Consider the following 22,643-nt stretch of genomic DNA (forward strand, 5'->3'; position numbering starts at 1 on the left):
CAGCATGGAGATGACCTGGGGCGGTCCCACAACCATGAGAGCATGACGTGAGCCAAAATCAAAAAGAGTCAATTACTTAACCCACTGGGCCACCCAGACTCCCCTCAGGGTAATTTTTAAAGGTTGAATTGAACAAGAAAAGAAGTCAACTCCTGTCACATCAGTCCCTGGTTAGTTGCGTGCTCAGAGTTTCCTGTTTGCCCACGTCCAGTGTGACTGCTGTGCTGTGCCAAACTCTGCCATGCTTCCCAGTTTCTGCTCCCTTGGCTTCAGCATGTCAGAGAGTCTCAGAAATGCTAGCAGTCGAGTTGGCCAGGAAGCATTGTCACAGATTGAATGAGTGGACGCCAGAATGAAAAGCCGGTTCAACCCAGTGACTGAGCCTCCTATAAAGCTTATTGGTTTCGTCACAGAGAGTTTGAGGAAAGCAGCACCTTGGCAGTAAAGCGTGTTTTAAAGAGGCTTCTGGTTCAGGATTGTGATGTGAATGTTGTAAATGGCTGCTCATAAATAAAGTCGACTGAATCTACCAGGCCGATGTCCCATGCTCTTAATTACCACGTGCACAGACAGTTAAGGTAGCATATTCTCTTCTTGCACAGCCAAATACCTGAAAAATATTCTTAATGGTTAAGTGCAAGAATGGCTCATTATGATTTATGAAAGCATTCTTGGCGTTTTCAGATAATGTAGAGAAATTGCATCTTTTTATGATGATGCTTGAGCAGATCGAGTTAATCCACAGAGTCACGGAGACCATAGCCTCCATTACAGAACTGTTCAGGTTGAGGCAGGTTCCTTAAATTGTCCCTTGCTGAAATGTGATGGGAGCCCTTTTTTTTTTTAAAAAAAAAAAAAAAAAAAAAAAAAAAAAAAAAAAACAGAGGTTTTCTTTATTCCCCTCTGTTCCTTTTTAATATTGTACCAAGAAATCCTGCCAAATGAAGGGGAAGCAGATGGTGGAATACTTTGATTAAAATGTATTTTTTGATCTCTTGGGGTCTTTAGGATATTATTACAGTGATTAGAAAAAGTCACCATAAACTATCTTGACAAAAGTGTGTTGCTGTCTGGTAACCTCCCCTGCAGACTGGTAAGCCGACTGGCGTAGTGCCCAGAAGGACGACAGTCCATTTGATGGATGTGGTTGTCACTAGCAGGAGCCCTTGGTATTGAAAGTTTTCACGGTGCTCTAATTTATTCTATATAAGCAAGTTAGGCTAGAGACTCGAGCATATACCACATTCAGTCTCTAATTGCCTTTGTTTTATAAAAAGATGCTCTTTACGTCTTTCCCTCCTTGAGCTTTTATGATTGGTTCCTCCCAAATTAGACTATTTGTATTTTGTTAGATTAGTGTTTATTGAATACCTACTATGTGTCAGATGCTGGGTTAAATTTCTGGGGATCCAGAAATGAACAAGACATGTTCACCGTCTTGGAGGAGCTCTTAGTTTTCCTGGAAGAAATGGATAATTATAATGAATTATAATGAAGAAATGGATAATGATAATGGGAAGTGGTAATTGTTTTCACAGAGGGTTGGGAAGAGGCTGATGAAATATCAGAAAGGGGAGGGTTTGAGCAACGTCGCATCAGTTTATTTCTCAAATCATGCTGAACGAAGTTGCCACTCTTGGCATATTCATCTGAGCACGAGGCGATACATCACCTTATATGTGTATTCAGTCTTCCCAGATGGACTGGAAAGTTCTTGAGAACAGGTGGCCATGTCGAGGACCTGGATCCCAGAGTACTCTGGGATATGCTCACATGCTGTCTGATTTACTGAAAGAACTAGTTGCTGGATAACATCAAGAGTTGAGCTTAGTGACCCAATTGGACTTAGTCATGGTGAGACTGGAGACCCTGAACTCAGGCAGGTGAGCAGTGTCCCGTTACGTAGTCAGAGGAGAAAGCTCTCGGGATGTTGGGCCCGCTGCCAGCCAGTGCTTCCTTTTTCTTTCAGTAGAGAAGGCTGTCAGCTCATCAACTACCTATCACTCTTTCCAAGTCCTCTAGAGAAAGATACTCTAGGAATGAATGTTTCTGCCGTCTTCACAGAGGCAGACAAAGAAAACAGTTTTAACATTTTCACAATCTCACGTGGTCTTTGGAATTTATTTATTACAGTCATTTTTTATTGAGGTCGATTATTTGCAGATAGGATGTGTATTCTTTTTGTTATATAACACCCATGGAAACACATATGCGGGTAAATATAACAAAGCATATTTGAACATAATAGAAAACTGGGTAAAATATATTTGTGGGGGCAAAATAAACTTGGGTTTTTTTTTAAAACAAAGATTAACTTTCACAAGTCAGCAGTTGTCCTCTCTCTTACACTTTCCTGCTGTCTAATTTTTGACAAGTGTGAAGATGAGAGCCAGTAGGGAATATAATTAAGACACTTGCTGAAAATACTTTGTCTTAAGAGTAAGAAATAGGAGGATTTTAGAGAATTTTCAGTATATTTAAAAATTATCAAAAAGAAACATTAAAAAAAAAATCAATCTTCCATTATTCCCAAAGCTCTAGAATCTTACTCTAGCGTATTACTCTGTAGATGGCTGTGATGTTTGGTTTCTCAGAACACTCTGCATTACTACAGGGGATCTCGATCCAGAACCCCCTTGTCTTCACATCTGAGAGACAGATAGTTGAGAACACATGTGTTGAGGCTACAGAAAGTTACTGGGCCGTCTAGCAGGTGAAATGAGATGAGCGCTATCCTGGGAGAGGACAGGTTCGTATAGGAAGGACTTCATCCGTTGTTGTTCGTCTTCCATTTGTGTTCTGCCTCTTCCAGTTTTCTCTGTGGGTTTAAAATAAGTCCACCCTAGTCCCCACCGTCCACATGGCCTTTGAGCTCATAGGAGGATGGAATTATCCCTCCTCCGTAGTTCAGCCTGTGCTAAATCATTTCATTTTGCTTCAAAAGGTGGAAACGTGGCTGCTGCAGCTTGAGCACACTATGCAGGAAACTGTGCGACATTCCATCACAGAAGCCATAGCAGCCAGTGAGGAGAAACCAAGGGAGCTGTGGATCTTCGATTTCCCTGCTCAAGTTGCACTAACAAGCTCGCAGATCTGGTGGACGACAGATGTAGGGATAGCCTTCAGTAGGCTGGAGGAAGGCTATGAAACGGCCCTAAAGGATTTCCATAAAAAACAGGTATTTTATAGATTCATAATTTTGAGACTTGATGGGACTTGAAGAGGTAAACCATTCATTCATTCATTCATTCATTCATTCATTCATGGAGGGCCTTCTGTGTGCCAGGCACTATGCTAGGACTATTTCAGCAATCAGTTGTTTAACTTTTTTATTTTCTAGCTTTGTGTTATCCTTCTAGTTTGCTGCAGGGGTTAAAAAAAAATCTCATCCATTATCCTCCAAAGCTCTAGTATATCACAGATACCTAGATACTGTGCCTATTTCTTTGCTTCTGTGTAGGACTCTCTTCATCTAGGCTAATGATGTATTTATTACAAAATATGTACATGATTTGAATGACTCAGAAAGATGGAGGACTGTTCAGCAAAGACAGATGTTTTCATGTATTTTGGGTTTTGGTTAATTATAAGTCACAGATGAGCAATTTTGGAAAACAGCCTATTTTGAATTCCATGTTATTCACCCCAGTTAGGCTATGACCTCTACTTAAGCCTCCCATCTTAAGGTGAGCTCATAGTTGTGAAACAATTCAGAGATAAAGCCTTTCTGTCGGCTTTTAGATTAAGGGAATACTAGGCTTGAAAGGTATTTAAACATTAGTGTGTCTACCTTCTTGTTTTGAGTGGATCAAGTGTGAATCGAGAGATATTAAGTAACTTGCCCGGTGTCGTACAATGTGTAAGTAACACAGGCAGGGGCAGCAGAAGTCAGAATGCTTCCCACGTCTCTCCATTACTGGTCCTCTTAGCAGTACTTGTAACTCAGTCCCTTAAAAATCAAATAGATTCAGAGAGGGAAGGATACTTGTAACGTTAACACATTCAGGAATTCTAGGTTTTAGAGGGTGCTGATTATTTCTTTTAATCTTGAGTGGAGACAACCTGATATGTTTATGTTACTAAAAGAGTTTTTGTATTGTTTGCTTTTGGGGAGGAATATATTCTTGATAATCATCTTGAGGAAACTAGGGCATTGGTTTAAGTTACAGGATTAGATTTTTAAAAGTGGCTGGTTTCCTCCTAGGGTCAAGAGCTTTACAGTTCTAGTTGCTGCCCCTTGGATGAGGAAGTTAAGTAGTTAATTTTTTTTTTTCATCAACCTTAATAGTAAATTAAATTGCAATTAATTATATTATGGTTTTATTATAAAAATACCTTTCTGGTTAATTCGTTGATATCTGTGCTTTTATTGTAAGTATTTTCATTATCTGTGAAGTAAGAATTTTTAAAAATAGTTACAATATCCTTTTTAAGTTTCAGGTATAATCAATCATTGCTCAGACTTAAATTTTTCAACATAGATCCTCCTCCTCTATTTTTCCCTCACTTCATTTAATGGTCTCCTTGCTTCCAGTGTATCATTTTGTGTGATTATTAGGATATTCAATTGCTTAAGACCGTAAATGCTATTTTATGGATATTTCTTCTATCAACTTTATTATTTTCGATTTCATGATTTCTTATTAATGTTTATTATTAAAAATTAAGAAGAAGAAAGTATGGGGCACCTGGGTGGCTCAGTCAGTTTAGCTTCTGACTCTTGATTTCGACTCAGGTCATTATCTCCCTGTTCATGAGCTCAAGTCCCGAGTTGGGCTCTGTGCTGAGTGTTGAGCCTACTTGGGATTCTCTTTCTCCCTTTCTCTGCCCCTATCCTGCTCAAGCTTTCTCTCTCTCTCAAAATAAGTGAATAAACATTTTAAAAAAAGATTTAAAAGTGTTAATTAAAAAAAAAAAGAAGGGGAACCTGGGTGGCTCAGTCGGTTGAGCCCCCGACTTCACCTCAGGTCATGATCTTGTGGTTTGTGAGTTTGAGCCTTGCATTGGGCTCACTGTCAGTACAAAAGTCGGCTTCAGATCCTCTGTCCCCGTCTCTCTGCCCCTCCCCTACTTGTACTCTCTGAAAACTAAATAAACATTAAAAAATGTGTTTCTAGGTATTTTTTTGATGAACAAAGTATAGATTGAAAAAGGAAAATAATTTTCCTTCCTTCCTTCCTTCCTTCCTTCCTTCCTTCCTTCCTTCCTTCCTTCCTTCCTTCCTTCCTTTCTGTTTATATCCAGGTCAGTTTGCATATAGTGCAATAATGATTTCAGGAGTAGAATTCAGTGATTCGTCCCCTACACGTAACGCCCAGTGTTCATCCCAACAAGTGTCCTCCTTAATGCCCATCACCCATTTAGCCCATCCCCCCCACCCAAAACCCTTCCAGCAACCCTCAGTTTGTTCTCTGTATTTAAGAGTCTCTTCTTTTTTGTCTCCCTCCTTGTTTTTATATTATTTTTGCTTCCCTTCCCTTATGTTCATCTGTTTGGTATCTTAAATTCCACATATGAGTGAAGTTACATGATATTTGACTTTCTCTGAGTAATTTTGATTAGTATAATACACTCTAGTTCCATCCATGTTGTTGCAAATGGCAAGATTTCATTCTTTTTGATTGCCAAATAATAGTCCATTGTATATGTATGTGTGTGTGTGTGTATGTGTTATATATATATATATATATATATATATATATATATATATATATATATGCATGCCACATCTTCTTTATCCATTCATCCATCGATGGACATTTGGACTCTTTCCATACTTGGGCTATTGTTGATAGTGCTGCTATAGACATTGGGGTGCATGCACCCCTTTGAAACAGCACACCTGTATCCTTTGGATAAATACCTAGTAGTGCAATTGCTGTTTTGTAGGGTACTTCTAATTTTAATTGTTCCATACTGTTTTTCAGAGTGGCTGCACCATTTTACATTCCCACTAGCAGTGCAAAAGGGTTCCTCTTCTCTGCATTCTCGCCAACATCTGTCATTGCCTGAATTGTTAATTTTAGCTATTCTGGTGTGAGGTGGTATCTCATTGTGTTTTTGATTTGTATGTCCCTGATGATGAGTGATGCTGAGAATTTTTTCATGTGTCTGTTAGCTATCTGGTTGTCTTCTTTGGAAAAGTGTCTACTCATTCTTTTGCCCATTTCCTCACAGCTATTTGTTTTTTGGGTGTTGAGTGTGATAAGTTCTTTCTAGATTTGGGGTACTAACCCTTTATCTGATATGTCATTTGCAGATATCTTCTCCCATTCTGTTGGTTGCCTTTTAGTTTTGCTGATTGTTTCCTTCACCATACAAAAGCTTTTTATCTTGATGAGGTCTCGCTAGTTTATTTTTCTAAAGTTTGTTTATTTTGAGACAGAGTGTGAATAGGGGAGGGACAGGGAGAGTGCGAGAGAGAGAGAGAGAGAGAGAGAGAGAGAGAATATCCCGATGTGGGGCTTGAATTCACAAACCATGATATCATGACCTGAGCTGAAGTTGGATGCTTAACCAACTGAACCACCCAGGCACGCAATATTTCCTTTTTGCTTTTGTTTCCCTTACCTCCAGAGACCTGTCTAGTAAGAAGTTGCTTTAGCCAAGTTCAAAGAGGTTGTTGCCTATTTTCTCTTCTATGATTTTTTTAAATTTTAAATTTTATTTTTTAAAATTTACATCCAAATTAGTTAGCATCAAAAATTAAAATTAAAAAAATTAAATATTAAAATTAAAAAAATTAAAAAGAGAGATTGTTAACTAATCCAACTAGTTAGCATCTACTGAGAGGATCATGTGGTTCTTATCCTTTCTTTTATTGATGTGATGTATCACATTGATTGATTTGCAAATATTTAACCTGCCCTGCATCTCAGGAACAAATTCCACTTGATCATGGTGAATAGTTCTTTTAATGTATTGTTGTATCCAGTTGGCTGATATCTTGAGAATTTTGACATCCATGTTCATCAGGAAAATTGGTCTGTAGTTCTTTTTAGTGGGGGTCTTTGTCTGGTTTTGGAATCACGGTAATACTGGCCTCATAGAGTTTGGAAGCTTTCATTTCTATTTTTTGGAACAGCTTGAAAAGAATAGGTGTTAACTCTTCTTTAAATGTTTGGTAGAATTCTCCTGGAAAGTCTGCCCGCTCTGGACTCTTGTTTTTTGGGAGATTTTTTTTTGTCCCCCCCCTTTTTTGGGAGATTTTTGATTACTGATTCAAATTCTTCACTGGTTATAGGTCTGTTCAGATTTTCTATTTCTTCCCGTTTCAGTTTTGTTAGTTTATATGTTTCTAGGAATTTGTCCATTTCTTCCAGATTGCCCAATTTATGGCATATAATTGCTCATAACATTCTAGTCTTATTGTTTGTATTTCTGCAGTGTTGGCTGTAATTTCTCCCCTTTATTTCTTGATTTTATTTATTTGGGTCCTTTTTGTTTTTGATCAAACTGGCTTGGTTTTATCAACTTTGTTAATTCTTTCAAAGAACCAGCTCCTGGTTTCATTGATCTATTTTTTTTTTTAATAGCATTGATTTCTGTTCTAATCTTTATTATTTCCCATCTTCTGCTGGTTTTGGGCTTTATTTGTTGTTCTTTTTCCAGCTCTTTTAGGTGTCAGATTAGGTTGTGTATCTGAGATCTTTCTTCCTTCTTTAGGAAAGCCTGGATTGCTGTGTACTTCCCTCTTAGGACTGCCTTTCCTGTGTCCCAGAGGTTTTTGGCTGTCATGTTATCATTTTCATTGGCTTCCATGTACTTTTTCATTTCCTCTTTACTTTCTTTGTTAACCCATTCATTCTTTAGTAGGATAATCTTTAATCTCCAAGTATATCTAGTCTTTCCAATTTTTTTTTTCTCTTGGTTTATTTCGAGTTTGATAGCATTGTGGTCTGAAAATATGCACGGCATAATCTCGATCTTTTTGTACTTGTTGAGGGCTGATTTGTGACCCAGTATGTGATCTATTCTGGAGAATGAAGGCAAATAATGTTTAGAAAACTTAACCATAGCACTCACAGATTCTCTTCCCATAGATAACCATGGATGACATTTTGGTACAGAGACATCAAAAGTTTTTCCTGTCTCTGTCTTTTTTTTTTTTTTTTTTTTTTAATGTTTTTAATGTCTGAAGGAGAGAGATACAGAGCATGAGTGGGGGATGGGCAGAGAGAGAGGAACACAGAACCACAGAAGCTCCAGGCTCTAAGCTGGCAGCACAGAGAGCCCGACACAGGTCCTGATCTCACAAACCCTGAGATCACGACCTGAGCCAAAGTCAGACGCCCAACTGACTGAACCACCCAGGTGCCCTGGTCTCTCTCTTTCTATGTGAATGTGTAGACACCTCTCTCTTTCTCTCTCTCTCTCTCTCTCTCCCTCTCTCTCCACACACACAAGCGTGTGTGTGTGTGTGTGTGTCAATGCCTAGCTATTTATATAAATAAATTTTTGTGCTGATAGATATCCATGTATCTAAATCTACACAGAAAAAATAGTTTGTTGTTTTTTTTACCTTCAAACATTATTACTTTATATTTTCACTCAATATGTTATCTACATTTTTGCTTGTCGTAAATTATATATGTATATAAATTGACACTAAAAACCACCAAATAGTATTCCTTTATATGGATATACCAGAATTATTTCCTGCCTCCTCTGGGTCTAGTCTGAGAGTCTGAGTGTTTAGGCGGCCCTATTGTAGGTTCTGTGGTTCCAACAGTGAAGGTCCTCCTTTCAGTGTGCTTGTGTTCTAGTTAGCTGTTAATAGATCTTACCTCTTCCTCACAAGGACATTGCAAACCTTTATTCTGATCTCCATGTCCTATTTTATATGCTGCTGTTTAATTTTTTTTTAATCAACCTTTACTTGTGTTACTTTATTATTATTTTTTTAATTTTTGAGAGAGATTGACAGAGTGTGAGCGGGGGAGGGGCAAAGAGAGAGAGAAACACAGAATCTGAAGCAGGCTCCAGGCTCCAAGCTGTCAGCAAAGGGCCCAACACGGGGCTCGAACTCACGAACTGCAAGATCATGACCTGAGCCACTCAGGCGCCCTACTTGTGTTACTTTAAATCTTAGATTTATCAACATATTTAGCAGTGACTTTGCTCTTTTTTTTTTTTAACCCCATTTCTTATTTTGAAATTCATTTCCTTTCTTCTTGTAATGTATCTCTTAGGGGGTTGTGAAGTGATGGATAATAAGTAGTAGGAAATTTTTTGATCCCTTTATTTTGATGTCCTTCTTCATATTTGAATCCTAGATTTCTTCTTTAAAAAAATTTTTTTACTATCCATTTATTTTTGAGAGCGAGAGAGAGACAGAGCATGAGCAGGGTAGGGGCGGAGAGAGAGGGAGACACAGAATCCGAGCTGTCAAAACAGAGCCGGACGCAGGGCTTGAACTCAGGAAGAGTGAGATCATGACCTGAGCCAAAGTCAGACGCTTAATCGACTGAGCCACTCAGGCACCCTGAGGCCTAGATTTCTAAGTTGAGAATTACTTACTTTCAGAACTTTAAAAATATTGTATTATCTTGTGCCCATCATTGTTTTTGTACACTTTAGGTCAAATTATTTTTACTTCATAAGCAATCTGTCTTTGGTCTTTGGTTCCTTTTATAATCTTTTTCTTTTTGTGGTTCTGATGTTTTATTCTATTGTATCTAGTTGTAGATTCCCCCCTGACCCCCCGCCCCCCCACCACTGCTTTTAACATGTAGCCTGCTAAGGACTTTGTGAACTTCTTGAATCTTCAGTTACATGTCTGTCTTCAATTCTGGAAAATTTCTCTCCATTTTTTGTTTGATTGATGCCTTTTTCCATTTGCTGTATTTTCTTCATTTACAATTTAATCTGCTATATGTTGGGGTTTCTCATGCTGTCCTTCCTGTCTTTTATTTAACCTCTATCTCATATTTTTAAACTCTGCATTATTTGTGTTGTAATTTAGGTACCTTTTTTTTAGGTAACTTTTTGAATAGTTTATTATTTGCTAATCTTTACATCCAACATGGGGCTCAGACTTACAACCCCCAGTTTAAGAGTTGTGTACCCTACCATCTGAGCAAACCAGGACCCGCTCAGGTGATGTTTCGAATCTATCCTCCACATCACTGGTATTTTTTTTCTTATAGGTTGATGATGAAGAAAAAAGAATCTAGGTCCAGATTATGTACGTTAAAATGTCAAGTCATTCGCTGTGGTTCATTAGCCGTGTTGCCCTGGGTGTCTTAAATAACCACTCTCGGGGCGCCTGGGTGGCGCAGTCGGTTAAGCGTCCGACTTCAGCCAGGTCACGATCTCGCGGTCCGTGAGTTCGAGCCCCGCGTCGGGCTCTGGGCTGATGGCTCAGAGCCTGGAGCCTGTTTCCAATTCTGTGTCTCCCTCTCTCTCTGCCCTTCCCCCGTTCATGCTGTGTCTCTCTCTGTCCCAAAAATAAATAAACGTTGAAAAAAAAAAAAATTAAAAAAAAAAAAAAAATAACCACTCTGTGCCTCAGCATCATAGTCTGTAAAACAGTAATAATAACAGCACCTGTATCACAGTATTGCTAGGATTACGTTAATGTATTTAAAACACCATTTAAAAGTGCTCGACACCGACTTCAGCCAGGTCACGATCTCGCGGCCCGTGAGTTCGAGCCCCGCGTCGGGCTCTGGGCTGATGGCTCAGAGCCTGGAGCCTGTTTCCGATTCTGTGTCTCCCTCTCTCTCTGCCCCTCCCCCGTTCATGCTCTGTCTCTCTCTGTCCCAAAAATAAATAAACGTTGGAAAAAAAAAAAAAAAATTTAAAAGTGCTCGACAAAATTATTTTTTTTAATTTTTTAAATGTTTATTTATTTTTGACAGAGAGAGAGAGAGACAGAGCATGAGCAGGGGAGGGGCAGAGAGAAAGGGAGACACAGAATCTGAAACAGGCTCCAGGCTCTGAGCTGTCAGCACAGAGCCTGATGCGGGGCTTGAACCCACAGACCATGAGGTCATGACCCAAGCTGAAGTTGGATGCTCAACCAACTGAGCCACCCAGGTGCCCCACAAAGTGCTGGACAAAATTTAAGTTAGCCATTGTTGCTGTTCTGAAAATGGCAATAACAATGGTGTCTGACGTGATGCATAATTAATTTATTACCCCCACAATTTATCATAAAGATTTATTTATAAAGATTTTAAATCTACAAAAAAATGAATTGTATAATGATCTGCAAACCTAACACCAAGATTCTACAATTAACATTTTAGTTTATCATGCTGTCTGTGCCTCATCCACCCCTCTGTAGATCCCTCTTTCCACCTTCTTTTTATCATTCATTTTAAAGGGAATTGCACATGCCAGTAATCTGTACCTATAAACATTGCAATATAAATATTCCTTTTGTCAGTTTAAGTTTGATTATTATATCTCAATTTCCCAAATTTCTTTTTAGTTCTTTAAAAATCTCTTCAGCATGGCTTTTATTTTTTGTCTCAATTATTTTAAAGTGACCTTTTTAATAGTCTGATTTAGATTGTTCTAATGCTAGTTCTTTTAAGGCTGGTTATTCTGTTAAATTGAATTTGGTTTTTTTATGTTCATTTTTAAGTTTATCTAGGTTTGTTTTCTCTGTAGGAATTCTGTGTGCCACAGAGAGAGCATGTGTCTCTATCGTGTGTGTTCTTGTTTCTTCTAGGTTTCCACAGGTTTTGTGGATTCTGGATTAATTTTGTGGTTGATTACTCAGTTTAGGATTTTTAGATCCCTTGGCATAGGCTTGAGGTTTTGATATCTCGTAGGGGACTTTTTTCCTCTCCAAAAGCCCAAGATATTTCAAGCTTTCACCTTGCTTCTCTGAGCTGGGGGGTTTGAGTTTTTCTAGAGTCCTTTATTAGACTCTCTATGACTCTGAGGATCTCAATTCTATGTCAGGGTCTCAATTCCAACTCCCAGCCTTGCTCAGGAAGTGTGAGAGACAGAAATGTGTTCCCGTGTAGCAGTTTAAACCTCACTCTCTGGATGTTTGAATCTCTACCCAGATCCCACTTTAGGGTGCTGTGGTATTAGCATATTAGCTACATTCTACTGTTGTGCCTTTTGAGGCACATTCCTGGCATCAGGGACTATCACACACACACCCTGCCCCCCAGCCTCTTCTCCTCCTCTCATGCCCTTATCTCCTTGGGCATCTCTCATGTTTGACTGTGGACTTGGCACATGAGTGGATTTTTGCTTTATTTAAAATAAAGCAGTTAATAAAGGAGTTGCTCATTCATCTTAATCCCGTATGTTGCAGAGTATCTGTTGTTACTATTACTACTTAATCCGGGCCATTAGGTTATTTTTTTTAATTTGGGCTACCATTAACAATCCTACAGTAAACAGCCTTGTATGTACGTACATACATACATGTTGCACATATTTTTCTTTATTTTTTCAGGATAAACTGCCAGAAGTAAAAATGCTAGGTCCGAGTATAACCCAGTTAAGCCTTTGGAACATTGTGCAAATGGAGCTTCCCAGTATCAGTGTATGAGAAGTGCCCACTCTCTATCCTGTCAGCAACATCAAGTTGATTCTTTTTATTCTTATAACTAAAGGTGGTCATATCCCAGGAGCTTCAGCGTATTCCACTAATGAACAGAATTTAGGTTTTTTTTTCCCTCCCTTAAAATAGTTTAAATTTTTTTTACTTTAAGAGTTACATAATGCTTCTTTTTCATGTTGAAGGAGAAGCAGTGAAGAAGGTTGATGAAAAAGGCGTTTATCTGCTTAATTATGAAACACTTCCAGTACAAATTGAAATGTTTGACAGACCAGCCAACAGATGCCTTCAATACAGTGTTTCAATTTTGTAACTGATACTAATATGCATGTTAGAGAAGCTAACATGTGAATATGGTCGAGGCTATAGTGTGGTTCCTGAGAAGTGTGCCCATCTACACTGAAACCTCTTCAGTGTTCTCTCTTTAAAAATGGATGTAACCATCTGCTGGAGTTTGTTTTTAATTAAAATTACTTGTGCTAACACTGTGAGCGGTTTTTAAAATGAACGTTATTCCTTTAAAATAGTTTCCTTTTACAGCTGAGATCAGAGTTGGTGTAATGATCTACCTGCACAAGTAATTTCTTTGCTTAGTCCTCACCTGCAAATTGTAGTGAGACAAATTAACTAATTATTTTAACCTCTGTTTTTTCCTTTAGACATACTGTGATTTTATGTTAGATAATGTTGGGAGTAAAGGCAAAAATACTGCATTTTGGATACACATCCTTGCCTTGCCAGAGTCTTTGAAAATACTACAGATAGAATAAATTTAATTCCTCAGCTTTGAGGGTTCCTTGGCAAAAGTCTTTTGTTTTGGCAGCTTGGGAGCTGGTAAGAAAGATTTTTTACTCTTCCTTTATTATTAAGCTGTGTGGAAATCATCAAAGAAGTGGAAACATTTTGGACTTGAAAAACTTAATCATTACTGTGCTGGGACATGACCCCGAGTTCTTTCAATGGGACTCAAGATAAGTGATGTGAAACAATCCATCCCGCCCCCCCCCCCCCCAAGGACTAAATAATGTATATAAGGAAGAAACTCTGATTTTGCTTCTTAAGGCCAGTATTTGGCCTCATTGTTTTTGACTTAGAAATTCTTTGAAAAGCAATTGAATACAATGTTGATAGTGTTCTTACCTTACTGCATGAATAGGGAAAGCCTCTGAAGCCTGAAGCTACCCAGTGTATACTGGACAGAAGTTTTTGCTTTTGCCTCTTTATAAAAGTGTGATTTCCTAGCCTCGTGCTTTCTAATATAGCAGGAACCCATGAGGAGAGCAATACTCTCTACCTCTCCTCTCTATTAAAAGAAACATTTTCCATAATTTACCAATCTAGTAGGCTTTTATTCCATGATGCGTGAATCAGACAGCATCCAGTTTAACAGGTAGGAGGAAGCACCAAAGAGCTGATAAGGCGCCAGATTTTTATAGACCAAATGAGCAGGAACAAGGAAATTATACTGGGCATTTGCTGCTAGGTTATGTCAGGGTTACTTTGCTCATATGAGACAAAGGGAAGTCTTGCAGTGGTTCAAGTAACTTGTGCTGAGCTGGCAGGTGCTGACAAGTTGACCTAGGCCTGCCTTTCTGGGAAAGCTGAGCATAGAAACTCAAGTTTTGGTGTGCTGACACAGGGTTTAGCATCAGTGACTCCATCTTGGGCTTAACTGGTTACTTTGACACAGCAGAAATTTTATTGCATGACCAGCAAGAAAAAAAAATCATATTGTATCTGCATATACTGAACTAGATACCTTGAGGAATGCCTAGAAGTTGATAACAGATGAAATTGAACTGATAATTAAGAGCAGGTAAAACCATGGGGCGCCTGGGGGGCTCAGTCAGTTGAGCATCCAGCTTCGGCTCAGGTCATGATCTCACGGTGTGTGAGTTCGAGCCCCGCGTCGGGCTCTGTGCTGACAGCTCAGAGCCTGGAGCCTGCTTGGGATTCTGTGTCTCCCTCTCTCTCTGCCCTTCCCCCACTCATGGTCTGTCTCTGTCTGTCTCTCAGAAATAAATAAACATTAAAAAAAAAAATAAAAAAGAGCAGGTAAAACCACAGATGAGACATATTTAAAAAACTGTTAGAGTGATAAGCCTATTTTATACAATGAAATTCCAGAGAAATTACAAACTCAGATTCAGTTAAAAAAAGACATGTACGAGGGGTCTCTGGCCAGTGATAAGGAGTAAATATAGAAGAAATGGACTATTGGAAACAGTTCTGTCCGTGTATATCCTGAGAGATTATCAGTGGGTCTGTTTGCTCCCAGGAGAAAGCCCAGAGAAGTGCTTCATGAACACTGCGAGGTACTTATTGAGGACTTCTGCTGTGACTACATCTTGACCCTAGAGATCTAGTTGGGCAGCTTTTTCTTTGAAGGATGGGATAGAAATATTTTAGTCTTTCTGGGCTGAATAGTGTATTTCACATCTACTCATTTTTGCTGTTGCAGTAGGGAAGAAATCATAGGCAATTTTTAAATACATAGGCATGATGGGGTTCCAATAAAACTTTATTTATAAAAACTGGTAGTGAGCCAGATTTTGCTAGTGGCTACTTTGGCTACATCTGTAGAACAGATACTGAAGTAACTGAAAATCTCTACAGTGAGAGATATAAGAGAAAAAGAGTTTTGTTACTGATATATGCCATGTGAGTCTACTCTGATCCATTAATCCAAGAATTGTTTCTTTGAGTAGACCATAACAATAAATTTTTGCAAGTTAAGAGAAGAAAGGAAAAAAAAAAGTCGGGGGGGGGGGGCAAAGGAAAGGAACTATAACTTCTTCTGAGAAGAGATTTTAAAAAGACCGTATAATCTGATGTGTGATTCTATGCTAAATGTTAAGTCAAAAACCTAAAATAAACAGGTGATTCTCCATGAACACTCTTTCTGAAATAGATTTTAAATGACGTAGAAACTTGAGTAGACCAGTAACCACAGAAATAATTGAAACGATAATTAAGGTTGTTGAAGTTGCATATCCACACCCTAAGTTGAGCCCTGCTCCAGTGGTTTCATCAGAAGTTTAAAAAAATAAAAGTACCATTATATATCAACTCTTCTAGAGTGTAGAAAAAATGGAAAATCATTTTATTCATTTTACAGAGTGCTAATAAACATTGCAAAACACAGGCATTGATAAAATATGAGAGAAAATTCTGTTGGACAGTCTCATGAACTAACCTATCCTCTTTTTTGGTCTGGAGTTTTCACTTAACACTGTTGGAAGACAATCTATTGTGGGTCTCAGATTTTGTACATTTTTTGAGCAGAGGTACTTATTGCCTTTGTTTTAGACTATCTTCGCAAGAATGTTTGTATAACAAACATCCTTAGAAGACAGTGTTTCTCTCCAGAGCAAAGGGCAGATTGGCTTACTCTCCAGTAAAATAAAGATAAAATCTTCCAGGGCAAAGGTCAGACATGCTTACTGTCTGTTAGAAAAGTTTAGGTTCCCTAAACTCAAGGTTCCTCTCCTGTGACACAGCTCATAGCATTCACAAGCCTTATGTGGCTCTTTGGGGATTATCCTTGAAAAGCTGGGGGTCAGGAACTGGTGTAAATGTTGATACTTTGATGCTAAATACTATTGCTCTAATGAACCCTCTTTTATCTGTGACTCAGAGGCTCTGTGTCTTCTGCCAGCATCCCTTAATGTGTGCCAGGCTGACTTTAGCATGCAAGTAGTGTAAAATCTCAGACCCGTCTCATTTCTTAACAAGCATGTTGTTACATGTATTAGAAGTTCCTTCTTTTTTGTTTCTTAGATTTGCATTGCATAACTATACCACGCTTTGTGTATTCTGTTGATAGACCCTGGGGTTTCCAGTTTGAGGAGACTATTTCTAAAGCTGCTTGGAGCTTTCTTATCCAAGTCTTTTGACCTATATTTTCCTTTCTCCTGGGTAAAGTATCTAAAAGTGAAATGGCTGAATCATAGGAAAGGTATATGTTTACCCATTAAAAAAAAAAAACTGCCAGACAGTTCTCCATTCTTACATTCCCATTAACAAGGTGACACAATTCTAGTTGCTTCATATTCCTGTCAGTATCGGGCGTCATCAGTCTTCACAATTCTGGTGGATGTGAAATAGTCTCTCACTCTGTGTGTGTGTGTGTGTGTGTGTGTGTGTGTGTGTGTGTGTGTGTGTGTTTAACTTTATTTTATGCAAGAGGGGTAGGTAGAGAGTGAGAAAGGGAGAGAGAGAGAGAGAGAGAGGGAGAGAGTGAGTCCCAAGCAGGCTCCATGCTTAGCATGGAGCCCAATGCAGGGTTCAGTCTCATGGTGGTGAGATCATGACCTGAGCTGAAATCAAGACTCAGTGCTTAACCACCTGAGTTACCCAGGTGCCCCTGTATCACTGTGCTTTTAATTGGCTTATCTCTAATGTCTGAAGATGTTGAGGGGCGCCTGGGTGTCTCAGTTGGTTGAGCCTCTTACTCTTGATTTCGGTTCAGGTCGTGATCCCAGAGTTGTGGGATTAAGCCCCTGTGTTGGGCTCTTTGCTGAAACTGGAACCTGTTTGAGATTTTTTCTCCCTCTCCCTCTACTGCCCCACCCCATGCATGCTTGTGTGTACTCTTTCTCTCTCTAAAATTAAAAAAAAAAGATGTTTAGTAACCTTTCACATGTTTATTGGCATTCCTGTATCTTCTGTTGTGCAGTATCTGTTCAAATAACTTGCCTAGGTTTTTGTTTTTTTTTTTTTAATTGGATGTTTGTCGTTTTATTGTTGGTTAGAGGATTTCTTTATTTGGTTGCGATTCCTTTGTCAGGAAATGAATGGACTGCTCATTTTATTAATGGTATGTTTTGGGAATGGAATGTTTTCATTTTAATGTTTATAGTGTATCAAATTTTTCTTTGCTCGATACCTGTTATTTGTAAGAAATTCTTGTGTATCTCATTGTTATGAAGATGTTCTCCTGTTTCCTTCTAGGAGATTGATGGTTATGGGTTTTTTTTCATTTAGATCTGTGATCCATACATCTTTTTCTTTTCTATTGTATTAACTTGGCACCTTGGTCAAAGTCAAATGAGTATATACGTAGGGGTCTATTTCCAGACTGCCCTGTTGCATTCCTCTATTTTTGTGTTTTCATGCCAAATCCACACTGTATTAATTACCGTAACTTTATAGTAAGCATTAAAATCATGTTATATATAGCCTCCAACTTAGTTCTATTTTTAATTTTTTTCCCAAAATTTTTTGGATCATTCTAGGTTCTGTTCATTTCTACATAAATTATCATATTGTGTATTTATTTTTAGAAGCCTAATCTTTTATCCTAATTAAATTTTAACTGGAATGACATTCAGTATAAATAGGAATGTTGGAAGGGTGGATATCTCAACCATGATGAGTCTTCTTCAAGAACATGGTGTATGTTTTGACATAAGTTGTCTTTAATTTCTCTCAAAATATTTCTCTTGTTTTCGGTGTCAAGGTGTTACACATTTCTTGCTGGACTTACTTTTAGATAGTTTATATGTTTTGATGCTGTAAACATATTCTAATCAATTAAAATTTTTCTTTCCTAATATTTGTGGCTGGTATATAAGATTGATTTTTCAATATTCACCATGTGTCTTAGGACTCTGCCAAATTTGCTTTTTAATTTTAGTCAGGTTTTTTTTTTTTTTTTAAGAATTTCATAGGCTTTGCTGTGTCCCTGAACATATCATCTGTCAGTAATGACAGGTTTACTTCTTGTCTCCTATTCTTTTTTGCCCTTTATTTCCTTTTCTTGAGTTACTGACTTGGCTAGGACCGCTAGTGCAATGTTGAATAAAAGTAGTTACAGCAGACATTCTGGCCAGTTTCCAGTCTCAGGGAAGAAAAATTTAAATCTTCACCACTAAATATGATAGTAGTTACAGGCTTTTGTAGATGCCCTTTCTGAAATAGAGAACTTTTCTATTGCTGCCTACTGGGAATTTTTATCTTGAAGAGACCTTGAACTTGTTCAAATCTGTTAAGATTATTTGTGTGTCTGCCTCTTTTATTGTGTTACTGTGGTGAATTTTTGAATGCTAAACCAGTTTTGCATTCCTGAAATAAACTCTACTTGGTTATGATGTATTGTCATTTATATATGTGTATATGTATTTTTGCTGGATTTCATTTGCTAATATTCTGCCCAGAAATTCTCTATATATGTTCTTCAGTGATGTTTATCTGTAATTTTCTTAGAATACCTATGCCAGTTTGAGGATCAGCATTATGTTCCTTAAAAGGAATTGAAAGTATTTTATTTTCATGTATTTTGTGAAAGAGTTTATGATAAAAATCACTGGTGATGTCGTCTGGGCCTGGAGTTTTCTTTGTGGAACTTTTTTTTTCTTTTTTTTTAATTTTGTTTATTTATTTTGAGTGAGAGAGGAAGAGAGAGAATCTCAAGCAGTCTCCGCTCTTTCAGTGCAGAGCCCAATGTGGGGCTCGATCTCACGAACTGCGAAATCATGACCTGGGCTGAAATTAAGAGTCAGAGGCTTAACCGACTAAGCCACCCAAGTGCCCCATAATTCAATTTCTTTTATATATATATGCTGCTATGTAGCTTTTTCTTTTTTTCGTGTGTCACTTTTGAAAATTGTGTTTTTCAAGATATTCATCCATTTCATTTAAGTCAACGACTGGCAAGTTACAGCCCTCTGGCCCAATCCTACCTAGTGCCTCTGTGTTTGGCTGCATTCGCGCTGTGGTGGCTACGCAGAATCACTGCGGTAGAGTCAAATATTGACTGTCTGCACCTAAGTTTTTAGATGTATTGACATGAATTGGTCTGTTTCCTGACATTATCCTTAGCACATCGGGAGGATCTCACATCATGTCCCTCTTGCATTCCTGGTGTTGGTGATTTGTGTTTTCTATCCCTCTCTTTTCTGTTTTTAATCAGACTTTCTTTTTGTTTATCAGGTTTATTTACATTTTCAGAGAAGTAATCTTTGTGTTAATTTTTCTGTTGTTTTATATTTCATATATTTCGGCTTTATCTTGATTACTTCCTTCTACTTACTTGAATTTGCTCCTCTTGTTCAAGTTTCTTAAGGTGGGAGCTTATTGATGTTACACCTTTTTCTTTTCTAATGCAAGGATTTGAAGGAAACTTAATAACTCGATGAAGAATATCTACCAGAAACCTGCAGAGAAAATCATGCTTAATGGTGAAACTTTGGAATCATTTCCATTAGTGTCAAGAATGAGGTGATTACCCTCACTGTCTCTGGCATTCATTGCTTAATTTTGTGGTGGTTTTACCAATATGATTAAAGGAGTAGTAGGAGATGAACAGTGGAAAGGAAGGCAACAAACGGGGCCACCACAATGATCTGATAGTGTCAAAGGACTATGGGATCTAGTTTCTTTGGCAGTTTCCTTTGTTCCAGCTGAAATGAAAATCCATTGTTTCTGACACTGCTAAAGCTGAAACCTGGGTGTTTTTCAGGATTAAAGATCCTAGATGCTCTCATTATAAAACAAAAAGAATGTTACTTCTGTGTTACAACCAGTTGGGAAGGGATTGAGGGTTCTGGTAGCTCACCCCTCCACACCCTCCCCCCCCAAAAGGGCTATAGTAGTTACATTGCAATATTCACTTTGGTTTGCTGAGGGCCATGAGCTCAGATCTTAATATTTCAGCAGAAGAGCCCTTCCAGCTTCATGGTCACCATGGCTGGGCTGTGCCTAGGTTGGGAAATCTGCCATGTTGGATGCTGGTGAAATTGGAGCCCTTCTGCTGCAAGGAAGATGTTCTTCTTCCTGTGTTGCCTTATTTAAGCCTGTAGCATTTAGGGACCTGGTTCTTTAGGTTCCCATACAGGTTCTCTTAATGGGGTACCACCACAGGAGTTGGGTCCGGACAAAATGGACAGTCAGCTACCACCTGTATCAAGAACCATTCCTTTTCCTGACCTTGAGTCTGCTGCTTTCTTTGCCTGACACCTTCTTTCACGGTGAGCTCACCATCATCCCACCAGGCAGGTGGCCCTCTTTTTGAACACCTTAGTGTCTTAGACATTTGTGATGTAGAAACCTCAGTGGTGGTCATGATGCATGTGGCTTTTTTGGGAAGTGTTTCCATTTTTAACCAAATAAGAGAATTCATAAGTGGTGGATACCTACTTATTTCTGCATGTCAGCTCTTCTCTGGCCAGGATGAGCTGATAATGAATATGCTATCCATGTGGGGAAGTTTTGTGTTTTATTTTTATTTATTTATTTTTTTATTTAACTTTATTTTTTATTTTTTTAAATTTACATCCAAATTAGTATATAGTAAAGCAATGATTTCAGTAGATTCCTTAATGCCCCTTACCCATTTAGCCCATTCCCCCTCCAGCAACCCTCAAGTTTGTTCTCCATATTTATGAGTCTCTTTTGTTTTGTCCCCCTCCCTGTTTTTATATTATTTTTGTTTCCCATCCCTTATGTTCATCTGTTTTGTCTCTTAAAGTCCTCATATGAGTGAAGTCATATGATTTTTGTCTTTCTCTGACTGACTAATTTCACTTAGCATAATACCTTCCAGTTCCATCCATGTGGTTGGAAATGGCAAGATTTCATTCTTTTTGATTGCTGAGTAATACTCCATTGTATATATATACCACTTCTTCTTTATCCATTCATCCATCTGTGGACATTTGGGCTCTTTCCATACTTTGGCTATTGTTGATAGTGCTGCTATAAACATGGGGGTGCACGTGTCCCTTCAAAAGAGCACACCTGTCCCTTGGATAAATGCCTAGTAGTGCAATTGCTGGGTTATAGGGTAGTTCTATTTTAGTTCTATTTTTAGTTTTTTGAGGAACCTCCATAGTGTTTTCCAGTGTGGCTGCACCAGCTTGCATTCCCACCAACAATGCAAAAAGATCCTCTTTCTCCGCATCCTCACCGACATCTGTTGTTGCGTGAATTGTTAATGTTAGCCATTCTGACAGGTGTAAGGTGGTATCTCATTGTGGTTTTAATTTGTATTTCCTTGATGATGAGTGATGTTGAGCATTTTTTCATGTGTCGGTTGGCCATCTGGACGTCTTCTTTGGAGAAATGTCTATTCCTGTCTTTTGCCCATTTCTTCACTGGATTCTTTGTTTTTTGGGTGTTGAGTTTGATAAGTTCTTTCTAGATTTTGGATACTAATCCTTTATCTGATATGTCATTTGCTTATATCTTCTCCCATTCTGTCGGTTGCCTTTTAGTTTTGCTGATTGTTTCCTTCGCTCTGCAGAAGCTTTTTATTTTGATGAGGTCCCAGTAGTTAATTTTTGATTTTGTCTCCCTTACCTCCAGAGTCGTGTTGAATAAGAAATTGCTGCGGGCAAGATCAAAGAGGTTTTTGCCTCCTTTCTCCTCGAGAATTTTGATGGCTTCCTGTCTTACATTGACGTCTTTCATCCATTTTGAGTTTATTTTTGTGTATGGTCTAAGAAAGTGGTCGAGGTTCATTCTTCTGCATGTCGCCATCCAGTTTTCCCAGCACCACTTGCTGAAGAGACTGTCTTTATTCCATTGGATATTCTTTCATGCTTTGTCAAAGATGAGTTGGCCATAAGTTTGTGGGTCCATTTCTGGGTTCTCTATTCTATTCCATTGATCTGAGTGTCTGTTGTTGTGCCAGTACCATACTGTCTTGATGATTACAGCTTTGTCGTATAACTTGAAGTCTGGGATTGTGATGCCTCCTGCTTTGGTTTTCTTTTTCAACATTGCTTTGGCTATTTGGGGTCTTTTCTGGTTCCATACAAATTTTAGGATTATTTGTTCTAGCTCTGTGAAGAGTGTTGGTGTTATTTTGATAGGAATCACGTTGAATATGTAGATTGCTTTGGGTAGTATTGACATTTTAACAGTATTTGTTCTTCCTATCCAGGAGCATGGAATCTTTTTCCATTTCTTTGTGTCTTCTTCAATTTCTTTCATCAGCTTTCTATAGTTTTCAGTGTATAGATTTTTCACCTCTTTGGTTAGATTTATTCCTAAGTATTTTAAGGTTTTTGGTGCAACTGTAAATGGGATCAATTCCTTGATTTCTCTTTCTGTCACTTCATTGTTGGTGCATAGGAATGCAACTGATTTCTGTGCATTGATTTTATATCCT

The 22,643-nt window shown here is 38.3% G+C and overlaps 1 protein-coding gene across 1 annotated transcript in view; it reads left to right on the top strand.

The window, feature by feature from the left end:
- DNAH11 (dynein axonemal heavy chain 11) overlaps positions 1-22,643 on the top strand; it is a 351,912-nt gene that overhangs the window by 117,364 nt on the left and 211,905 nt on the right. Inside the window, 1 exon segment of the mRNA XM_045495056.1 lies at positions 2,945-3,178. Coding sequence (XP_045351012.1) covers positions 2,945-3,178 — 234 coding nt within the window.

Source organism: Leopardus geoffroyi, chromosome A2, assembly GCF_018350155.1.
Source record: "Leopardus geoffroyi isolate Oge1 chromosome A2, O.geoffroyi_Oge1_pat1.0, whole genome shotgun sequence".
Classification (NCBI taxonomy): domain Eukaryota; kingdom Metazoa; phylum Chordata; class Mammalia; order Carnivora; family Felidae; genus Leopardus; species Leopardus geoffroyi.